The sequence below is a fragment of the Nycticebus coucang genome, chromosome 12 (assembly GCF_027406575.1).
Source record: "Nycticebus coucang isolate mNycCou1 chromosome 12, mNycCou1.pri, whole genome shotgun sequence".
NCBI classification, from domain to species: Eukaryota; Metazoa; Chordata; class Mammalia; order Primates; family Lorisidae; genus Nycticebus; species Nycticebus coucang.
In genome coordinates this window covers 49364216-49387360 of record NC_069791.1, presented here as the reverse complement: position 1 = coordinate 49387360, position 23145 = coordinate 49364216, and the positions used below count along the sequence as shown (strand labels likewise).

General features: G+C 35.2%; 1 protein-coding gene across 1 annotated transcript in view; it reads right to left on the bottom strand.

Annotated features, from left to right (window-relative positions):
- Nucleotides 1-2762: 2762 nt before the first annotated feature.
- The window catches only part of LOC128561767 (NKG2-A/NKG2-B type II integral membrane protein-like), a 33052-nt gene continuing 12669 nt past the window's right edge, over nt 2763-23145 (bottom strand). Inside the window, exons 5-6 of the mRNA XM_053556341.1 lie at nt 3742-3842; nt 2763-2917 (exon numbers count right to left, since the gene is read on the bottom strand). Coding sequence (XP_053412316.1) covers nt 2800-2917; nt 3742-3842 — 219 coding nt within the window. The 3' untranslated portion in view covers nt 2763-2799. The remainder of the gene's footprint in view (nt 2918-3741; nt 3843-23145) is intronic.

The following is a 23145-nucleotide window of genomic DNA, read 5'->3' as shown; positions in this document are numbered from 1 at the left end:
AAAGAAAAAGTATAAATGCTCTGGGCAACAAAATAAAATAGAAAACTGCAATGGTTAATGTAGTGTCATTATGTAAGGCAAAAATAATTATTGGAAGTGCAGTTTAATAATAACAGATTTATTTTTCAAACCTTCGTTATATTCTTTGAAAATATGTATGTACTTATAATACTATTTCAACATAGAACTCAAAAGAAGTGAATGAATAAATAATCACCATGTAATAAACAATCTGACTCTGTTTACACAGGTGCAAGAGAGAGCTTATAGAAAGATTTAAACTAGATAATTAACCATTATTATCGAACATGCACACTCTCACACACACACACACGCACTCTACACTAATACAGAATAGTCACATTTTTAAGTTCTCATGGAAAATTTTCCAAGAATATTCTATAACTCATAATTCCATGCAAGTTAATATGAAATACAGTACAATACATAATTCCATGCAAGTTAATATGAATACAGTACCCAATATAGTATTACTAGCTGGTTGGCCAGTGGTCGTGTGTAATACAGCCTTTCACTTTCAATAATAATTAATGAAAAATAAGTAACACTTAAAACCAGCTCCTCTATCCCACCACCACATTACAAGAAACATGTAGAACATTTTAAGCTTTACAGTAAATCCTCTAATTACATTTTATTTAAATGGAAGTCTATAACCAAAAATTTAAAAATGTACATGATTTTTAATTGTCATAAATTACTAAAGAAAGAGGTAAAAATTAAGAAAATGGGCAGTTACTGTTTCTAGTATATGAATTATGAGTAACGTAGAGCAAAGTTCTTTCTTGTGAAAAATGGATTGCCTTAAATACATATACTATAAAATCTAAATTTAGAAATGGAATTATCTGAACATGCATGGAAAAATTTCTTTTAAGCTTGAAATTACTTTTAAATTAAGTAGAAGTAAAATAGAAGAAAGGAAATAACAAATAGTATAAAATCATAAGACACAATCAGTAGAGAGGTCAACAAAGCCAGTGATATTTTCATTTATAAAAGATTAATTATTAAGAGAGTATCTGATAAGACACAAATGTTTTATTTCTAGAATAATTATGGGAATATCATTTGGATATTACAGATAAAAAAACAAGGAATGATTCACCTTATAAATACAATTTAATATCCATTTGGAATAAAAATTCCCAAAGTATACAAATGACCAAAATTAGAAATAAAAGATACCCGAGTAAGCACTACATGTACTAAACAAATTGAACTTGTTTTACAAACATTCCTATAAATATATTCTGCAAACTCAGATCACATCACTAATGAATAATAACATTTTAAAATAAAACTTGTACACAAAGGCTTCCAGGGTATCATAAAAGAAATGCTTCCCAGCATAGTCTCAATAGCAAGAACTTTCAAGTGCATAGCAATGAGTAAAAGCATAATACAATCTCCCTGTGAACATGCATGAGGAAACAAATCTTACTTCCAGTATAATATATGCACTGTTCTTTTTTAAGGGATAATACAGAATGACTAGGATGATTTATCTCAGAAACACAAGACTGGTTTAACATTTAAAAGAAATAATAGTAAGATAGTTTATACACATTATACAGAGAAAACAAATATAATTTAAAATGCTGCAAAAATAGTAAAAATACAACAGTGATTCAATGCAAAATATATTAGGAAATGGGAATATTAGAAAATTACTGAAATATGAGAAAGCTATGATAAACATTTTTTAAAATATGATTGAAATGCTGAAATCTTCTCATCAAAAAAAGGAAATAATACATGTATAATATACATAGAACCATCATTTTACTTTCCCTCCATCATTGAAAATAATTTTTATTTATTTCTTTATTTTTTCTTGAGACAGAATCTCACTTTGTCACCCTGGGGAGAGGGCTGTGGCTTTAAAAAATTATGGCACCTGGTGAAAAAAGCATCATTATTATAGATAAAGTAGTAGTTTATATAAAAAATCCAGAAAACTCTATACTTGAATTGTAGGATTTAATACACAAAATTGGTGAATTAACTGGACATAAGATCAACATGCCATCCTCAATTATATTGCTATTTACAGCAACAAAATAATTACAGAAAATTTTAAAATAAGCATGCTATTTACAAAAGCATAAATGGGAAATAACTATATTTCTAGATGACTTCAATACCAAAAATACACAATATGACAGAGAGAAATTAAAGAAAACCTAATAGATTTCCAGACATAGCACGACACTGCTTGGAGACGTCAACTTTATAAAGAGGCAGAATATGTAAATGTGACAGTCCCAAACATCATCCCAGGAGAGTTATTTTCAAATTTTTTTATTGAGATATTACATAGCTGGTATATATTTCATCCATTTAAGTATACAAATAAGTAAACTTTTAGTATATTTGCAAATTGACAACAAAAATCACCTCCAACGGTTACAAAATTTTCGGCACCTCAAAATGAAGAAATGTAGTCATTTGTGGTCACATCTTATTCCAATCTTCCCTTAGCTTTTGGCAACCAACATTCCACTTTCTCTATGGGTTTTCCAGTCTTGATATTTCATGTAAACAGATGCACATAACATGCAACTTTAAAAAGGTGACATGCCATAAATGCAATGTTCAGCAAAAAAAGGCAGACACGAAACGATATCCTGTTCTTTGTGGTGTGTGTATTATACTGCAAATATTTTTTAATCCTTTTATTTATAAAGAAATAGCAATTCATTGTGACTTCTTCAATAAAAATACTTCCATTTCACAAAATATAAAACTGCACAGTCAAATCCAAACTCAGGCGCTTTACTTCCAGAGCTTGTGCTTACAGATAAAACATTTTGGAGATCCACATTGATCTGACTGAAGTCTAAGTGAGGTTAGCACAGCACAGTTACGTTTACCACCTTTTATTTCTACTATTCTGCAATGGAGAAAAATACATATTCTGTCATTTTTTATGGGGACAATCCATGAAACAAGAGCATTTTCCATGTAATTAAAGAAAATAATTTTAGAATACAGTTAATGATATTTCATTGCAATCTTAGTAAGAGTTGCTATTATGGAAACTGAACACAGTAGTCCCCCATATCTCTAGGGGATGTGCTTCAGGCCACCAGTAGATGCCTGAAACCACATATTTTACTGAAGTCTACTATCTACTATGTTTAGTATACACATGTCCACATCTGTGATAATGTTTTATTTAGAAATTAGGTATAAAAAGGGATTAAAAATAGTAACTATTAGTACAAAAGCGTAAGTATAACAACATTCCAGTATCACCACTCTTTGCCTTTGGGTCATTATTAAAGTAAAATAGGAGGTGCCTGAATACCAGCACTGCAGTGCTACGACAATTGATCTGCCCACTGGAGGGCTACTGAGTCACTGATAGGTGGGTCACCTCTAGAGTATAGATCTGCTGGTCAAACAGATGGTTCAGGTCCAGGCAGGACAGAGCGGAACGATGTACAATTTCATCCCACTACTTAGTCAGAACACCGAACTCAATAAAGTGCTTTTTTCTCGGATTTTCATTTCGAACTATTCCGACCGTGGTTGACCTCAAACTACAGAAAGTGAAGCCATCAATAAGGGGAGCCCATGCGGTCCATTCATTAAGATTTATGTCAACATTTCACTAACTTTCAACATGTTTTTCATGCCTATAATTCATACTAGTCTGCTGTTATTCTCCTTCCTATAGTTTTCCTACTATATAGAACCATGAAAAGTACTTACTTAAGTTTGAAACTTGAGCCATTTATTGACACCCATGGATGATCACTGCTCTGACGAAAGACTCCAGTCCAGAAATGCACTGACAGGATTCCCAGAAATTTCTATAAAAACATAAATATTTTATATTTAAATAATTATTGAAGATTTTCCAAATTTTTAAAAGTGCAAGTCCTGCATTCTTTCATTAGATCTACAATTGTTAAAACAAAATTAACATTTTAAGCAATATTAAAGTTGTTTAAAATAAACTAAAAACTCTAACAAACGTGTATAATTCTGGCTTAAAATGAACTCTGAAACATTTATACTCAGTAATTTCATTCTTCTTTTTATGTTAATTTTGAAAATTATGACTCATGCAATTTAGTAGGAACCCATGTTGACAAAGCAAATATAGCATGAATTTAAATAAATTTCCAGACGCTGTGCGTACATTTCTCCTGATGCTAATACTAATTCAATGCACATTTCTACTATGTTTCTCAGAGTTTGGTGTTTTGAAGGGAATTGAAAAGGTTTCCATTAAGGAAATAAGAGATGTGGAAGCCAAAAATTCTGGTTTGTTCACACCACACCATTCTTTAACTAGCTAACCCCCACTGTTGTCTGTCTTAGTATAGGTGGAACACCAGTGGCCCCCAAACAGTTGCTACCCTCTACTAAATACAAATATAAATAACAATAAACTGAAATTTGTGAAAGACTGAAGCAAAGGGGACTCTGAAAGGAGTAAGGAGAAGGTGAAATAGTTTGTGAATGCAGGATAAAGGATCAACCTAGTGTCCGGGCATCTTAAGTCTCTTATCCAATGGAAGAACGTGACCTTGACCTGCTGTTTCCCAGCACTCAACCTGGCAATGAAAGGTGCCTCAGTGAGCTCACGTCTTCTCTGTATTGAGAGGGTGTCCTACCAGCAGCACCAGCAAGGGAGGTCTAACAGGAGCCCTGCTAACAATAAGAAGTCAGAGGAAGAGCTTCTGTTCTGCCACCAAGAGACACCAGGGTAGGTGTGGCTGAGGGGAACAACAAATGAATCCCATGACTACAAATACTCCATCCTGGATGCTTCTGTGTCCCTGAGAGCAGGAGACTCACATCCCCCAATGAGAGACACCAGACAGAATGTGTTTTCAAATGCTATATGTGCATAAGACTGTAGTGAAAGTTAACAAACTACAGCTCACTGCATTAATATGGGTGAAGTGCACCAATGTTACACAGGGTAAAAGGAGACAGACATGAAAGTGCACATTGGTCACTTATGAAAATTCAAAAACTGGTAAAGTTTGTAGTACTAAAGTTCAGGGCCGTGGTTTTAGGAGGTGGGAGGAGAAGTGATAAGGTCTTTCCCATAAGCAGAGCCACTGGAGCTGGAAACTCCTCTATTTTGTTATTTGATGTGTATGATAGGAGTCCATTCACTGTATAATAAATTTGCCCATTCATGGTGTGTTTATATACAGTACAAATAAATTGCAAAATTTAATTTAGAATAAAAGCATTTATAGAAGCATCATTTTCCACGAGTAGCAAAAATTGGTAATACTTATACATTAGCTTATGAATAGAAATAAACAGTGCCTGGTGAAGTCACACAATAGAATAATGTACAGACCTGTAAATAATTAATCTAAAAATGTACATGAATATCATGAATTCTATAAATACACTATTGACTGAAATAAGCTTCTACTAAAATGTTTGAAATATTTAACATCTTACCATTTCTTCTTCACTATCTATGTAAAGCAGAGTGGAGTTCTTAGAAGCACAGGCCACCAAACTCTCATTCCAAGTTTTATGTTCCTTACTAGTGTAATAACAATGGTTGGAATATGTGACCCACTCCTCTGGACATTGACCACAAGGATATCCTGAAGAAAAACTATGAATTACTTTCTGGAAACAATATAAATTTTTTAAATGAATATTAATTTACATATTTTCAATGTATACAACATATGAATGTTTCTTCGCATTCTCAGAGATTGGTAATTATAAAAGAAAAACCACACACACATGCACCTGAGGCTCCTCCTCTCATCCCATAATTATACTGCCACATAAAGGAAAACATCAAACAGAAATGCACCCAGTACATGGATAAAAAATCACTGGACAAAATCATTGCATCTTTTCTAAGAAAGCAAAATTATTTAACTGTTATCATATGATGACATTAGTAATTTGAGTAAAACAGGAAGGAGGTACAGTGACTTTCAACGAGTATTTCTACTTTCTTTCAAAGAAAAGGGAATACTCTCCTGTAATCTTTATTTATGAATGTTTATTGCCCAATGTTTTAATTTTTTTCTGCCAAAAATATTGATTATAAGTTGTGCAAACCCAAAGATTGAGACAAAATAAAACATGACTAATATCAGTACCTTTCTCAGTTCTGACATCCGTGAAGGAACTATTCTGCTCCTGTGTTACTATAACTGGAAAATATAAAGTTTTAACTAATTAATATCTAAATATAATATTTCACCTCCTATGAAATGGTTAGAGGCACTTTTAGTCATTAAAGTGAAAAATTCTATTATAATCTTACAAAAATACACTTACAGGGACTAAAAGCTATCATTTTTAACACAGAGGCCAGCAGGACAATGCAGATGACTCCCAGGATCTCAGCCGTGAGCTGGTGCCTGTCTGGAGGTAATGGTAAGACTGCAGGGAGAGAGACAGAGACACTGAGGAGGGAAGGTGGAAACAGTGGTTTAGAGGGTTTACAGAGAAGACAACCTACATTACATGTACAGGGAATCAAAAGAATAAGCTCTTGTTGCTAAACCCACTTCTACCATAGGAATCTTTCTCTTAAAATATACTGTGGCATTATCATAAGTATAATACTCCATGATTTGTTAATCAAGGCCTACAAATTTAACAATGCATGAATAAAGTTAGTCTTCAGGTTTCATATTAGAAACTATTTCCAAACTTTGACCTCTGATCCTCACAATGAAAAACATCCCTCACTGGGCTAGAAATGATGGCTCATGCTTAACTCCCAGCACTCTGGGGGGGCTGAGGCAGGCAGATTGCCTAAGCTCAGGAGGTTGAGTCCTGTCTGAGCAAAGTGAGTCCCCATCTCTATCAGAAACAGAAAAACTAGGGCATGGTAGCACACCCCGTGTAGTCCCAGCTACTTGGGAGGCCGAAACAAGGGGATTGCTTGAGCCCAAGAGTTTGAGGTTGCTAGGTAAGATGCCAGGAACTCTACTCAGGGCAGAGAGGAACACTCTGTCTCAAAAAACAAACCCTCATCTTTCTCACACCTCTTCCCCCATCTGTACAGCCCAGAACAGCTATACTGAAAATCTATTAAATGCTTACATGTGTGGGAGCATGGCTTGTCTTCACCCTGGAGATTCAGAGTAGCATTTTGAAGGTTTAATTCCTCGTGGGTTATTTCCTGTTCAGTCACTGAAATGGAGTTTTTCCCACCCTTAGGTTTTCTTTGATGCCTCTTAGTGTCCTTGGCCAGATTCAGTCTTGAGAAGGTGACTCTTTGGTCTTTCATCCCTGCAGCTGTGTGGTATCAGAGACTGTGCTCCATGAGAAGCACAATTAAGAAGTTAATAACTGATTTATTTATTTATTTTTTCTATATTGAAATTAACTTTTTTAAAATTAAACCATAGCTGTGTACATTAATGCAATCATAGGGTACAATGTACTGGTTTTATATACAATTTGAAATATTTTCATCAAACTGGTTAACATAGCATTCACCTACAATTTGAAATATGTTCATCAAACTGGTTAACATAGCATTCACCGCATTTAATAACTGATTTATTTAATCCGATGTTCTATGGTGTAGTCAAAGTAACTGTATTACAATGTAAAAGTCTGATGCTAATTTCCTTAAACTATAAACAAAATTCTTATAATTGAACAGGTAATTTTACAAAACATATTTTACACTGGACATATATTATTAGTTAGAACCATAAAAACAATAAATTAGTGTGGAACAGAAGTCCATAAGTAAAAAAGTCTTTATTAAAATAACGTTAGATTGTACAGATATATTTTAACACCATTAGAATATATGTGTTAAAAATTAAAAATTTGTATTGGAAATAATAGGGCACTAATTTTAAGTTAATTTTAAAATGCATTCATCAGTAATGAATGAGTGCCTTTGGATGGAGGAGAAATAATATTAGAAGATACAGTAATTTTCTACACTAAAATACTTCTAGTTAGTGACTTACACGTTCAAAAGTTCAGAAAGATCGTATGGTATCAATATCATAAGGGTCACTTTCAATGTGTAAACATGAGTAATAATAATTCAGATAACATAATCTGGTCTATAGTGAATGAGCTCTGCAGTCTGAGATATAGAATTACTGGCATTGAAAAATGTAATGTGTGACCTTCAAAAAGTTACTTAGTGTCTAGAAACCTAGTTTACTAGTCTCTAATGGAAAAAATAATTTATAAGGTATAACGTGTGTAAAACATTTTACATGCATGTGGCAGGTTAACCTCTCAAAAATATTACATATTTCAACTATGATACCATGGCTTTATTATCCTATCTGATTCACATTAGTGCATTTAAAAGAATTCATTAAGTAGGAGTCTTCTCTATCACTGAGGGACATATTTTTGTTGCAATGTTTTGCTTCTTTTTAAGTCTTTCAATTGTTAATAACAGCAATTTATGGTTTAATAACAGTTTATGGTTTGATTATACTAGTTATCTCACGTTTATTTCCGCTAAAAGTAAAACTGCCTGCATTCAATTGAAAATCATAAATGAGAAACTATATTTGACATCCATAATTTGAAATATTTATTTTAAACATTTGCTTTTAAAGGCAGAGCTAAAGAGAAAATACTATTGTACCCATTGTGATAAAAAAAATCCAAAATTAATTGTTCCAATTGTTGTGGATATCACTGTAAGTAATACTGATTAGCAATGCTAACATCATGTGTGCGAGATCTTGACTAATTCTCTACAGGCAATAATTTGAATACTTTAGGAAATCCTCTGGCATATTTTATACTTTAGGCTTCTTTGGTACCCTGAATTATTTCAGTATAAACACCAGTGTTCTACTCTGATATCATTCTATATTAATTTTATCTCAAGTGAAACACATCTAGCGTTTATAATTCCCCACTAAGTGAAAAGGGCTGCAAGACAAAAACCAGCAACACATACCTTCTGTAACCAGAACGCCCTGCATCCTTCAGTGGAGAGACCTGGTTACTCTTAGTAAGAAAGAAGAAATAGCTGTGATCTTCACAGAGTGCCCTGTGAAGCCTCAGAGTGATGCAAGAGTAGAGAAGGAGGGTTTCTAATCAATGTGTCACTCCAAGTTTGAACAGGAAATCCTCAGCCTTGGGCTATTCTCAAATCACTTTATCTCATCACACACCTCCAACTGCGGGCGACATTTAGTTTGTCCTGGTGTAATATAGTTTGACCATTTTCAAGTGCCTCTGGAAATGATTTTTACTTTTTAAATTTTCAATAACTGAATTAATAATTCTTTGTATCAGTCACATTATAGAACTAAAGCAATAGCCTCATTAAAACTCCAAATAATATGATATGAACTAATGCCTTCTTTTTAAATTTGAGGTACTGAAGTCTATTATTTCTACCAACATCCACTTGATACTTTCAAGCACATAACTTTATATATACATGAGTCACTGGGGGGCAGGGATACCTGCCACGATTCTGAATAGCATCACCAATTGTAACACAATGTTTAATTAATACATGTATTTATGTGTTATACATATTTAAACATAAAAAGGCCAGCAAAAATATGGCATAACAGATAAAAACTGGTATACTTGTACAGGGCATTTATAATGAATGGAGCTTGCATGAACAGAAGTCTCACTGGGTGAGTCAGTGAGTGAATAGTGAGTGCTGTGAAGGTCTGGAAGATTACCATGTACTGTTACAGTCTTTATAGACACTGCAAACATCGGCTACACTAAATTTATAAAAAGATTGTTCTTTCTGCAGTAATAAGTTAATCTTAGTTTAACACAACTTTTTATTTCAAAAGCTTTTTGATTTATAGCCCAAGAATATGGGGACAGGGGAGAGGGAGGGGAGGGGAGAGGGCGGCTGGTGAAGGGAGGGTAACTGGTGGGACCACACCTACGGTGCATCTTACAAGGGTACATGTGAAATTTACTAAACGTAGACTATAAATGTCTTAGCACAATAACTAAGAAAATATCGTGAAGACTATGTTAACCAGTTAGATGAAAATATTTCAAATTATATACAAAACCAGAACATTGTACCCCACAATTGCATTAATGTACACAGCTATGATTTAATAATAGAAAAGGAAAAAAAAAAGGTTTTGATTGTTCGAAGTTTTTGATGCTTTGTAATAATAATTAGCTTAAAACACAAACATAATGTACAACTGTAGAAATATATGTTCTTTATATCCCTATTCTATAAACATTTTTCTACTTTTAAATTATTTTGTTAAAAACTAGACAAAGAAAAGCACATTAGCCTAGGTTACACAGAGTCAGAATGATGGGTCTCACTGCCTTCCACCTACCCGTCTAGTTCCATGGAACGTCCTCAGGCCAACACCATGTATGGAACTGCCATCTCCCATGACAACAATGCCTTCTTCTGGGACATCTCCTGAAATATCTCCCTGTGGTTTTTTGACAGTTTACTCTGTTTTTATAAGTAGATGGAGTGCCCTATTAATTAACGATAATAAATGTAGTGTCATAAACACGTATACCAGTCTGAAGGAACATAGTTGTTTTTATCATTATCCCGTACTGTGCACTGTACGTAGTGTATGTATACTTTTATGCGATCGTCAGTACGGTACCTTTGTATATAGCAACATCACCACAGATACCTGAATATTGCATTGTGACACAATGAGATAGGAAGTTTTCAACTCCATTATAATATATATAATTACATATTATATACTCTCACACACCATTATGGCATACAAGTGAATGAATATGTTGAGACTTCTCTTACGTATAATAATATGGTGTTTTACTTTTCTAACATTTAACCTCAGTAGAGAGTCTAGGCTTATACAAAGGCATAATAAAAATATAAAGATAACAAAAATTACTCAAAATATTAGAAGTAGCTAGAATTGACTTATCTGATATAAACACATATGCACATACATATGTATAAAACCTAAATATGTATTCCTGTGACTATTTCTCATAATTATAAAAACTAGTATCCTAAGAGCTCTGGTAAACCAGAAGTCAATATTAAGTGAAATAATTCTTTTAATATGATGACAAAATGAATTCAATTTCAATAATTCTTTCTTTTTTTTTTTAGTTTTTATTTATTTATTTTTTTTTAATTGTTAAATCATACCTGTATACATTAGTGCAATCAAGGGCTACAATGTGCTGGTTTCATATACAATCTGAAATATTCTCATCAAACTGTTCAACGTAGCCTTCATGGCATTTTCTTAGTTATTGTATGTAGACATTTGTATTCTGCATTTAGTAGGTTTCTAAGATGCACGGTATCCATTCTAAGATGCACGGTAGGTATAATCCCAACCAGTACCCTCCCTCCATCCTAACCTCTCCTGTCCCTTCCCCTCCCTTGAACCTTTCCCCATATTCTTGTACTATAGTTGGGTTATAGCATTCATGTGAAAGCTATAAATTAGCTTCATAGTAGGGCTGAGAACATTGGATACTTTTTCTTACATTCCTGAGATACTTTGCTAAGAAGAATATGTTCCAGCTCCATCCATGTAAACATGAAAGAGGTAAAGTCTCCATCTTCTTTAAGGCTGCATAATATTCCATAGTATACATGTACCACAATTTGCTAGTCCTTTCGTGGGTCAATGGGCACTTGGGCTTCTTCCATGATTTAGCAATTATGAATTGGGCTGCAATAAACATTCTGGTACAGATGTCTTTGTTATATTGTGATTTTTGTTCTTCTGGGTATATACCTAGTAAAGGAATTATAGGATTATATGGCAGGTCTATTTTTAGATCACTTTTTTAGTGTTTTCCAAACATCCTTCCAAAAGGAACGTATTAGTGTGCGTTCCTACCAGCAGTGTAGAAGTGTGCCCTTTTCTCCACATCCACGCCAACATCTCTAATCTTTGGGTTTTGTTATGGGGGCTACTCTTACTGGGGTTAGGTGATATCACAAAGTACTTTTGATTTGCATTTCTCTGATGAGTAAGGATGATGAGCTTTTTCATGTGTCTGTAGATTGTGCATCTGTCCTCTTTAGAGAAGTTTCTCTTCAAGTCCCTTGCCCACCCTGAGATGGGGTCACTTTTTCTATTCTTGCTAATACTTTTGAGTTCTCTGTGGATTCTGGTTATTAGACCTTTATCAGAGGTATAACCCGAAAATATTTTCTCCCATTCCGAGGGCTGTCTGCTTGCTTTATTACTATATTCTTGGCTGTGCAGAAGCTTTTTAGTTTGATCAGGTCCCAGTAATGTATTTTTGATACTGCTTCAATTGCCTGGCGAGTCTGCCTCATAAAATATTCACCCAGGCCGATGCCTTCAAGAGTTTTCCCTGAACTTTCGTCAAGTATTTTTATAGTTTCAAGTCTTAAGTTTAAATCTTTTATCCAGTGAGAGTCTATCTTAGTTAATGGTGAAAGTTGTGGGTCCAGTTTCAGTCTTTTACAGATCGCCAGCCAGTTCACACAGCACCATTTGTTAAATAGGAAATCTTTTCCCAACTGAATGGTTTTAATTGGCTTGTCAAAGATCAAATAACGGTAAGTAGATGGACTCATCTCTTGGTTTCTATTCTTTTCCAGACATCTACTTCTCTGTTTTTGTGCCAGTACCATGCTGTTTTGATCACTATCGATTTATACTACAGTCTCAGATCTGGTAGCGTGATTTCTCCTGCTGTGTTTTTATTGCTAAGTAATGTTTTGGCTATTGAAGATTTTTTCTGATTCCATATAAAACGAAGTATTATTGTTCCAAGATCTTTAAAATATGACAATGGATCTTTGATAGGAATTGCATTAAAATTATATATAGCTTTTGGTACTATAGACATTTTAGCAATGTTGATTCTTCCCAGCCATGAGCATGGTATGTTTTTCCATTTTTTAACATCTTCAGCTATTTCTTTTCTTAACGTTTCATAGTTCTCTTTATAGAGATCTTTCAAGTCCTTTGTTAGGTATACTCCCAAATATGTCATCTTCTTTGGCACTACTGTGAATGGAATAGAGTCCTTGACTGTTTTTTCAGCTTGGTTATTGTTGGTATATGTAAAGGCTACAGATTTATGGGTGTTGATTTTGTAGCCTGAGACATTGCTGTATTCCTTGATCACTTCTAAAAGTTTTGTAGTAGAATCCCTAGTGTTTTCCAGGTATGCGATCATATCATCTGCGAAGAGTGAAAGTTTGATCTCTCCTGACACTATGTGGATACCCTTGAGCCTTTTCTTCCCTAATTGCAATGGCTAAAACTTCCATTACAATGTTAAAGAGCAATGGAGACAATGGGCAACCTTGCCTGGTTCCTGATCTAAGCGGAAATGATTTCAATTTAACTCCATTCAATACGATATTGGCTGTGGGTTTGCTGTAGATGGCCTCTATTAGTTTAAGAAATGTCCCTTGTATACTGATTTTTTTTAAGTGTTCTGATCATGAAGGGATACTGGATATTATCAACAGCTTTTTCTGCATCAATTGAGAGAATTATATGGTCTTTATTTTTTAGTTTGTTCATGTGCTGAATTACATTTATAGATTTATGTATATTGAACCAGCCTTGAGACCCGGAGTTAGATCCCACTTGGTCACAGTGTATAATTTTTTTGATGTATTGTTGGATTCTGTTTGTTAGGATATTATTGAGTATTTTTGCATCTATATTTATTAGTGATATTGGTCCATAGTTTTCTTTTCTTGTTGGGTCTTTCCCTGGTTTAGGGATCGAGGTAATGTTTGCTTCATAGAATGTGTTGGATTAGCATTCCTTCTTTTTCTATGTTTTGGAAGAGGTTTAGTAATATAAGTACTAGTTCTTCTTCAAAGGTCTGGGAGAATTCTGATGTAAAGCCATCTGGTCCTGGGCTTTTCTTTTTAGGGAAATTTTGTATAGTTGATGCTATTTCAGAACTTGATATAGGCCTGTTCAACATTTCCACTTCATTCTGGCTAAGTCTTGGTAGGTGGCCTACTTCCAGGTATTGGTCGATTTCTTTCAGATTTTCTTATTTCTGAGGGTAGAGTTTCTTGTAATATTCGTTAAGGATTTTTTGAATTTCTGAGGGGTCTGATGTTATTTCATCGTTACCATTTCTGATTGATGAAATTAGAGAGTTAACTTTTTTTTTACTGGTCAGGTTGGCCAAAGTTTTATCTATTTTATTGATCTTTTCAAAAAACCAACTTTTGGATTTATTGATCTTTTGTATAATTGTTTTGTTTTCAATTTCATTTAATTGTGCTCCGACTTTGGTTATTTTTCTTCTGCTGGGTTTGGAGTTGGAGTGTTCTTCCTTCTCCAGTTGCTTAAGATGTCCCATTAAGTTATTAACTTCCTCTCTTTCCATTTTCTTGAGGAAGGCTTGCAGTGGTCTAAATTTCCCTCTGATTGACTGCCTTTGCAGTATCCCAGAGGTTCTGATAATTCATGTCTTGTTGTTTTGTTCCAAAAATTTGGTGATTTCCTTCTTAATCTTGTCTATAACCCATCTGTCCTTCAGCATAAGGTTATTTAGCTTCCATGATTTTATGTGGGTATGCAGATTCCTATTGTTATTGAGTTCAACTTTTATTTCATGATTGTCTGAGAAGATGCAAGAAATAATGTCTATTTTTTTAAATTTGCTGAGGTTGTATTTGTGGCCTAGGATGTGGTTGATTTTGGAGTATGTTCCATGGGCTGATAAGAAGAATATGTATTCACTTTTGTTGGGACTAAATGTTCTGTAGATGTCTGTTAAGTCCAGACGTTGAATGTTTGAGTTTAAATCTAAAATTTCTTTGCTTAGCTTCTTTTTGGAGGATCTATCCAGCAATGCTAAAGGGGTGTTAAAATCTCCACCTACTGTCAAACTGGAGGAAATCAAGTTGCTAAGTCTGTTAGAGTTTCTCTTATAAATTGCGGTGCATTCAGGTTGGGTGCATAAATATTAATAATTGAAATCTCATCATATTGAGTATTACCTTTAACAACTACGAAGTTTCCATCCTTATCCTTCCTTATTTTGGTTGGTTTAAAGCCTACTGCATCTGTGAAGAGGATTGAAATGCCTCCTTTTTTGTGCTTTCCGTTTGCCTGGAGTATAGATGACCATTCCTTCACCTTGAGTCTATATTTGTCTTTTAATGTAAGATGCAATTCTTGTATGCAGCAGATATCTGGCTTGAGTTTTTGTATCTAGTCAGCCAACCTGTGCCTTTTTAGAGGACAATTTAAACCATTCACATCAATTGAGAATATTGATAAGACTTTCGATAGTCCGGTGGACATTTTTAATCCTTTTGTGACTGTGGAAGTTGGAATTTGATCAAAATTTTCTGGGTGTGTTTACTTTTGTGGTAGAGGATTATGCTGGTCTTTATGGAGGATAGGTCTGAGAATATCGTGGAGAGCTGGTTTAGTTATGGCAAATTTTTTCAACATGTGAATGTCATTGAAGTATTTAATTTCTCCATGATAAATGAAATTCAGTTTAGCTAGATACAGGATCCTGGATTGAAAGTTATTTTGTTTTAGGAGATCAAAAGTCAATGACCATCCTCTTCTAGCTTGGGAGGTTTCAGCAGAGAGACATGCAGATATTTTAATATTCTTCTCCTTGTAGGTGATGGTTTTCTTTCGTCTGGCTGCTTTCAGAATTTTCTCCTTCATATGAACTTTAGTGAAGTTGATTATGATGTGTCTGGGGGATGTCTAATTTGGGTTGAGTCATGCTGGAGTTCTGAAACTGTCTGCTATCTGAATTTCAGAATCTCTTGGCATGTCTGGAACGTTCTCTTTCATAATCTCATGGAAAAGAGTCTCTGTGCGTTGTGAAGCCACTTCATCGCTTTTGGGGATCCCTATAAGACAAATATTGGTTTTCTTCCAATTATCCCAGAGCTCTCTGAGAGAGTGATCTGTTTTTGCCCTCATTTCTCTTCCTGTTTGAGAGTTTGGGAACGTTCAAAAGCTTTGTCTTCAATGTCAGAAATCCTTTCTTCTTCAGAAATCCTTGCTCCATTCTGTTACTGAGGGATTCTACTGTGTTTCTCAGATCTTTGAGGGCTCCAACTTCTTGTCTCAATGTGTCAAAATTTTTGTTATTTTGGTCATTCGAGATATCTTTTGGGTTACTGCTTGGAATTCTAATTGATCTTATTTGTTATCCAGATTCTGAATTCGACTTCTGATATCTCAGCTATTTGTTTCTGCATGGGATCTTGTGCTGTGTCTGCCCCATTGGTCCTTGGTGGAGTTGATCTACTCTGATTAGTCATATTGCCAGAGTTTTTCTGTTGATTTCACCTCATAATGGTTTTTCACCATTGCCTCTGGCTGTCCTCAGAGTTGGGGAGGTGTCTCTCCAAGTTTAGACCCCAGCGGGATCACTCTTTTGTTTCTGGATCTTTGTAGGGAGTGACTCTATGTAGTTCCTCTGGGGCTTCCCCAGCCAGGGAGTTCTGGTTGTGGGAGCAGCTCCGGAGTGTTACACACCTCGATCCAGCAAGAGGGCAGGGGGTGTTGCACACAGTTCTGGGAGTGCCTGGCACCTAGTGACTTTGGCACAGATATCCCAAGGCTCCAACAGTCTCTGGCCAGGAGAAGGCCTCCATGCAAAAGCAGTGAGGTCTCTGGAGGGCTTGCGGCTACTAGAGTCCCTGGCCAGATGAGCAAGCAGTGTGGAGGAAGGGAGGGTACAGGAGGAAGGACGTGGGGTTTCAGGGCTCCCAGAGTTCCTAGTCAGGAGGTGTGGAGGCTTGGTGGGTGTGGCTTACCGGTCTCGGGTTGTGGGTCATGCCGCATCTCTTCTGGAGGTCCATGGCGGGCGCCCATCACTGGTTGAGGTGCAGCTCTTATGAAGGTTCTGGCGGGCACCCGTTGAGGGTTGCTTTGCAGCTCTTTCACAGGTCTGGGTGGGTGCTGATCTTGGGTTGTGGCACAGATCTTCCAGAGGTCCTGCTGGGCACTGATTGTGGGTTGCGGCACAGCTCTTCCGGAGATCCGTGTGGGCCTCAAAATTCTTTCTAACGGAGAAAATTAGTTACTACTCACTCTAACTAAAAATGTAAAATTTAAGTGTCTATCAAAGACAATGCACTTTTATCCAATAGAAAATTGGATCTCAGAAAGAAAAGTTGAAGAAAAGAAATTACGTAGGTATTTGAAATGGATATTTAATGGATAAAATACTAATCACAAAGTTGGAAACTTTAAAATGTATATTTGTATTAGAATTCAGAAAGTAAATACAGCTTAATCTGTAAGTGATAGTCCAGGGTAATCTCACACTTTCTGCTGCTATGACACCACACCACACACCGGACAATTTATGAACAATAGAAATTACTCACATCAAGAGTCTGGAATTTGATACATGGTGTGGGTTACTACCTTATTGCTGTGTCCTCACTGGTGGAAGGCAGAAGCACAAATGGGCTGAGTGCCAAGTTACCTTTGGACATTTTCTAAGGCACTAATCCATTTATAACTTAATCATTGCTTATGTATCCCCTGCCTTTTATTACCACCACCATAGGGATTAAGTTTCCACATAAATTCTGGTGGAGACATAAATATTCAAACACTAGCAAGTATAGTTAGATCTTCTTGTTGTTTCAAAAGGGCTGAAAGTTCTACCTTGTTAGACTTTAATGAGTGAATTATGTATACTATAAAATACAGAGTAGCAAATGAAAGACTGTTCTAAGGATATTAAATCAACATATCCATAAAGATGATAGTAAACAATAAAAATATTTCTTGTGAAAATATAACAAAAGTAAAAAGTAGAATTTAAAATTGGTAATATCCAATTAAAATTAAATAAGAATTATAATTAATTATAACAAATTAGGTATTCATACACAAAAGAAATGTATACAAATAATTATACTTAAATTTTGATAATCTATTGAATATAAATAGAATAATTTTTATTTAAACACAAAGAAGTTTATATTCAAAATAAGGATTCACTCTCTTAAGAATTTCCTCCGATGAAAGAACAAAGAAGACTTTGAATAACAAGACGAAAAACATATACTATACAACAGAAACTGGTAGAAGACTGCTATACTTAATATGCTGTTTTATTTTAAGGGAGAAACATTATTGAAAACAAAGAATCTTTTCCATAATAATAGACTTATTTACCAAACCACTAGTAATTATTTCTAATAATTTGTATGTACCTGTAATACAACTTCAACATAGACTTGAAAGAAGTAACAAGTAAATCATCAAATATGGGTAATTAAACATTTCTCTCTCACTGCCTGTCACACAGTTACAGCAGTAAGCCTATAGAAAGATTTAAAAGAGGCAGTTATATAATACATGCATATATACACACACATATACCCTCTTTACTAACACAGAATGCTCATATATTAAGTTACATGGATATTTTCCAAGACTACACTATAATTTCATATTTACATAAATATAAAAGTGTGCTCTCCAGGCAGTACTACTAGCTAAGCTTAGTCAGTGGACACTTGAAATTCAGGCATTCACTCTTTGTATTAATTAATAAAAATACATAATATTCAAAATCAGTTTCTCATTCTCATAGCTACATTTGAACAGACATGTAGAACATTTCCAGCTTTATAGAAAATAGTCTAATACATTCAAATGGATACTTGAAACCATGACTAGTACCAAGTTCTATATAAACTGATTTTTCTCTAAATTCATACCTATGCTAAACTTCAATTGCTACATTAGGTACAGTGACAGATTATCAATAATAACCGATATAGTTGTAGCAATACGTGAATATCACTACTTTTGCTCTTTGGCACTACTATTAAATAAAATAAGGGTCACTTGAACACACCATGCTTACCATGACAGTCTATCTGGTCATCCAAATGGCTACTAAGTGACTAAACAGGCAGCATAGACAGGGTGGATACACTGGAAAAAAGGAGGCCTCATATCTCGTGGGGAACAGATAGATCTTTTTTTTTTTATTGTTGGGGACTCATTGAGGGTACAATAAACCAGGTTACACTGATTGCATTTGTTAGGTAAAGTCCCTCTTGCAATCATGTCTTGCCCCCATAAAGTGTGACACACACCAAGGCGCCACCCCCCTCCCTCCATCCCTCTTTCTGCTTCCCCCCCATAAACTTAATTGTCATTAATTGTCCTCATATCAAAATTGAGTACATAGGATTCATGCTTCTCCATTCTTGTGATGCTTTACTAAGAAGAATGTCTTCCACTTCCATCCAGGTTAATACGAAGCATATAAAGTCTCCATTTTTTTTAATGGCTGAATAGTATTCCATGGTATACATATACCACAGCTTGTTAATCCATTCCTGGGTTGGTGGGCATTTAGGCTGTTTCCACATTTTGGCGATTGTAAATTGAGCTGCAATAAACAGTCTAGTACAAGTGTCCTTATGATAAAAGGATTTTTTTCCTTCTGGGTAGATGCCCAGTAATGGGATTGCAGGATCAAATGGGAGGTCTGGCTTGAGTGTTTTGAGGTTTCTCCATACCTACTTCCAGAAAGGTTGTACTAGTTTGCAGTCCCACCAGCAGTGTAAAAGTGTTCCCTTCTCTCCACATCCATGCCAGCATCTGCAGTTTTGAGATTTTGTGATGTGGGTCATTCTCACTGGGGTTAGATGATATCTCAGGGTTGTTTTGATTTGCATTTCTCTAATATATAGAGATGATGAACATTTTTTCATGTGTTTGTTAGCCATTGGTCTGTCATCTTTAGAGAAGGTTCTATTCATGTGTCTTGCCCATTGATATATGGGATTGTCGTCTTTTTTCATGTGGATTAAGTCTTCATCCCACGGATTCAAGGCTGGTTTAACATATGCAAGTCCATAAATGTTATCCACCATACTAACAGAGGCAAAAATAAAGATCACATGATCCTCTCAATAGATGCAGAAAAAGCATTTGATAAAATCCAGCATCCTTTTCTAATTAGAACACTGAAGAGTATAGGCATAGGTAGCACGTTTCTAAAACTGATTGAAGCTATCTATGACAAACCCACAGCCAATATTTTACTGAATGGAGTAAAACTGAAAGCTTTTCCTCTTAGAACTGGAACCAGACAAGGTTGTCCTCTGTCACCTTTACTATTCAACGTAGTGCTGGAAGTTCTAGCCAATACAATTAGGCAAGACAAGGAAATAAAGGGAATCCAGATGGGAGCAGAGGAGGTCAAACTCTCCCTCTTTGCTGATGACATGATCTTATACTTAGAGAACCCCAAAGACTCAACCACAAGACTCCTAGAAGTCATCAAAAAATACAGTAATGTTTCGGGATATAAAATCAATGTCCACAAGTCAGTAGCCTTTGTATACACCAATAACAGTCAAGATGAGAAGCTAATTAAGGACACAACTCCCTTCACCATAGTTTCAAAGAAATGAAATACCTAGGAATATACCTAACGAAGGAGGTGAAGGACCTCTATAAAGAAAACTATGAAATCCTCAGAGAGGAAATAGCAGAGGATGTTAACAAATGGAAGAATACACCATGCTCAAGGACGGGAAGATTCAACATTGTTAAAATGTCTATACTTCCCAAAGCAATCTACCTATTCAATGTCATTCCTATCAAAATACCAACATCGTACTTTCAAGATTTGGAAAAAATGATTCTGCGTTTTGTATGGAACCGGAAAAAACCCCATATAGCTAAGGCAGTTCTTAGTAATAAAAATAAAGCTGGGGGCATCAGCATACCAGATTTTAGTCTGTACTACAAAGCCATAGTGGTCAAGACAGCATGGTACTGGCACAAAAATAGAGACATAGACACTTGGAATCGAATTGAAACCAAGAAATGAAACTAACATCTTACAACCACCTAATCTTCGATAAACCAAACAAGAACATACCTTGGGGGAAAGACTCCCTATTCAATAAATGGTGTTGGGAGAACTGGATGTCTACATATAAAAGACTGAAACTGGACCCACACCTTTGCCCACTCACAAAAATTGATTCAAGATGGATAAAGGACTTAAATGTAAGGCATGAAACAATAAAAATCCTCAAAGAAAGCATAGGAAAAACAATGGAAGATATTGGCCTAGGGAAAGACTTCATGAAGAAGACTGCCATGGCAATTGCAACAACAACATAAATAAACAAATGGGATTTCATTAAACTGAAAAGCTTCTGTACAGCTAAGGAGACAATAACCAAAGCAAAGAGACAACCTACACAATGGGAAAGGATATTTTCCTATTATCAATCAGACAAAAGCTTGATAACTAGGATCTATAGAGAACAGATAGATCTTAAACAAGATTAGTGATAGATGCTGGCATGTATACAGAAAACAGGATGCTTATGCATTGCTAGTGTGACTGCAAATAAATATAAACACTATAGAAAACAGGATGGAGATTCCCCAAATCAATAAAGGTAAAGAGAAGTCATTTTATGCAATGGCACATGCACTTAAATGTTTATTGTAGCACAATTCACAATTGCAAAGGTGTGGAATCAACCTAAGTGCCTATCAATTCATTCGTGCCTAAAGAAAATATGGTATATTGAATACATACCATGGATATATAAAAAGAAATGAAATGTCTTTTGCACCCACTTAGATGGACTGGAGACTGTTATTCTAAGTGAAGTATCTCAAAACTGAAAAACCAAACCCTGTGTGTTCTCATTAGTCATTGGAAACGAGGGATGGGGAAGAGTAGGAGACTGAAGAATAAACACACACCCACAGAGTACAATGAGTATTACTTTTGTTACAGTCACACCAAAGCCTGACTCAAGCATGATGCAAGGTATCCAGGTAACAAAAACATTTGTACCTCCTTCATAGTTTGAATGTTTTTAATTTCAAAAACTAAAAGAAAAAATATATATGCTCTGGGCAACAAAATAAAATAGAAAAGTGCAATGGTTAATGTAGTGTCATTATGTAAGGCAAAAATAATTATTGGAAATGCAGTTTAATAATAATAGATTTATTTTTCAAACGTTCGTTATATTCTTTGAAAATATGTATGTACCTATAATACTATTTCAACATAGAACTCAAAAGAAGTGAATGAATAAATAATCACCATGTAATAAACAATCTGACTCTGTTTATTACACAGGTGCAAGAGAGAGCTTATAGAAAGATTTAAACTAGATAATTAACCATTACGAACATGCACACTCACACACACACTCTACACTAATACAGAATAGTCACATTTTTAAGTTCTCATGGAAAATTTTCCAAGAATATTCTATAACTCATAATTCCAAGCAAGTTAATATGAAATACAGTACTGTGCTCCCAATATAGTATTTTTTTTTCTTTTTTTTTTTATTGTTGGGGATTCATTGAGGGTACAATAAGCCAGTTACACTGATTGCAATTGCTAGGTAAAGTCCCTCTTGCAATCATGTCCTGCCCCCATAAAGTGTGACACACACTAAGGCCCCACCCCACTCCCTCCCTCTCTCTTTCTGCTTCCCCCCCCATAACCTTAATTGTCATTAATTGTCCTCATATCAAGATTGAGTACATAGGATTCATGCTTCTCCATTCTTGTGATGCTTTACTAAGAATAATGTCTTCCACGTCCATCCAGGTTAATACGAAGGATGTAAAGTCTCCATTTTTTTTAATGGCTGAATAGTATTCCATGGTATACATATACCACAGCTTGTTAATCCATTCCTGGGTTGGTGGGCATTTAGGCTGTTTCCACATTTTGGCGATTGTAAATTGAGCTGCAATAAACAGTCTAGTACAAGTGTCCTTATGATAAAAGGATTTTTTTCCTTCTGGGTAGATGCCCAGTAATGGGATTGCAGGATCGAATGGGAGGTCTAGGTTGAGTGCTTTGAGGTTTCTCCATACTTCCTTCCAGAAAGGTTGTACTAGTTTGCAGTCCCACCAGCAGTGTAAAAGTGTTCCCTTCTCTCCACATCCACGCCAGCATCTGCAGTTTTGAGATTTTGTGATGTGGGCCATTCTCTCTGGGGTTAGATGATATCTCAGGGATGTTTTGATTTGCATTTCTCTAATATACAGAGATGATGAACATTTTTTCATGTGTTTGTTAGCCATTCGTCTGTCGTCTTTAGAGAAAGTTCTATTCATGTCTCTTGCCCATTGATATAAGGGATTGTTGGCTTTTTTCATGTGGATTAATTTGAGTTCTCTA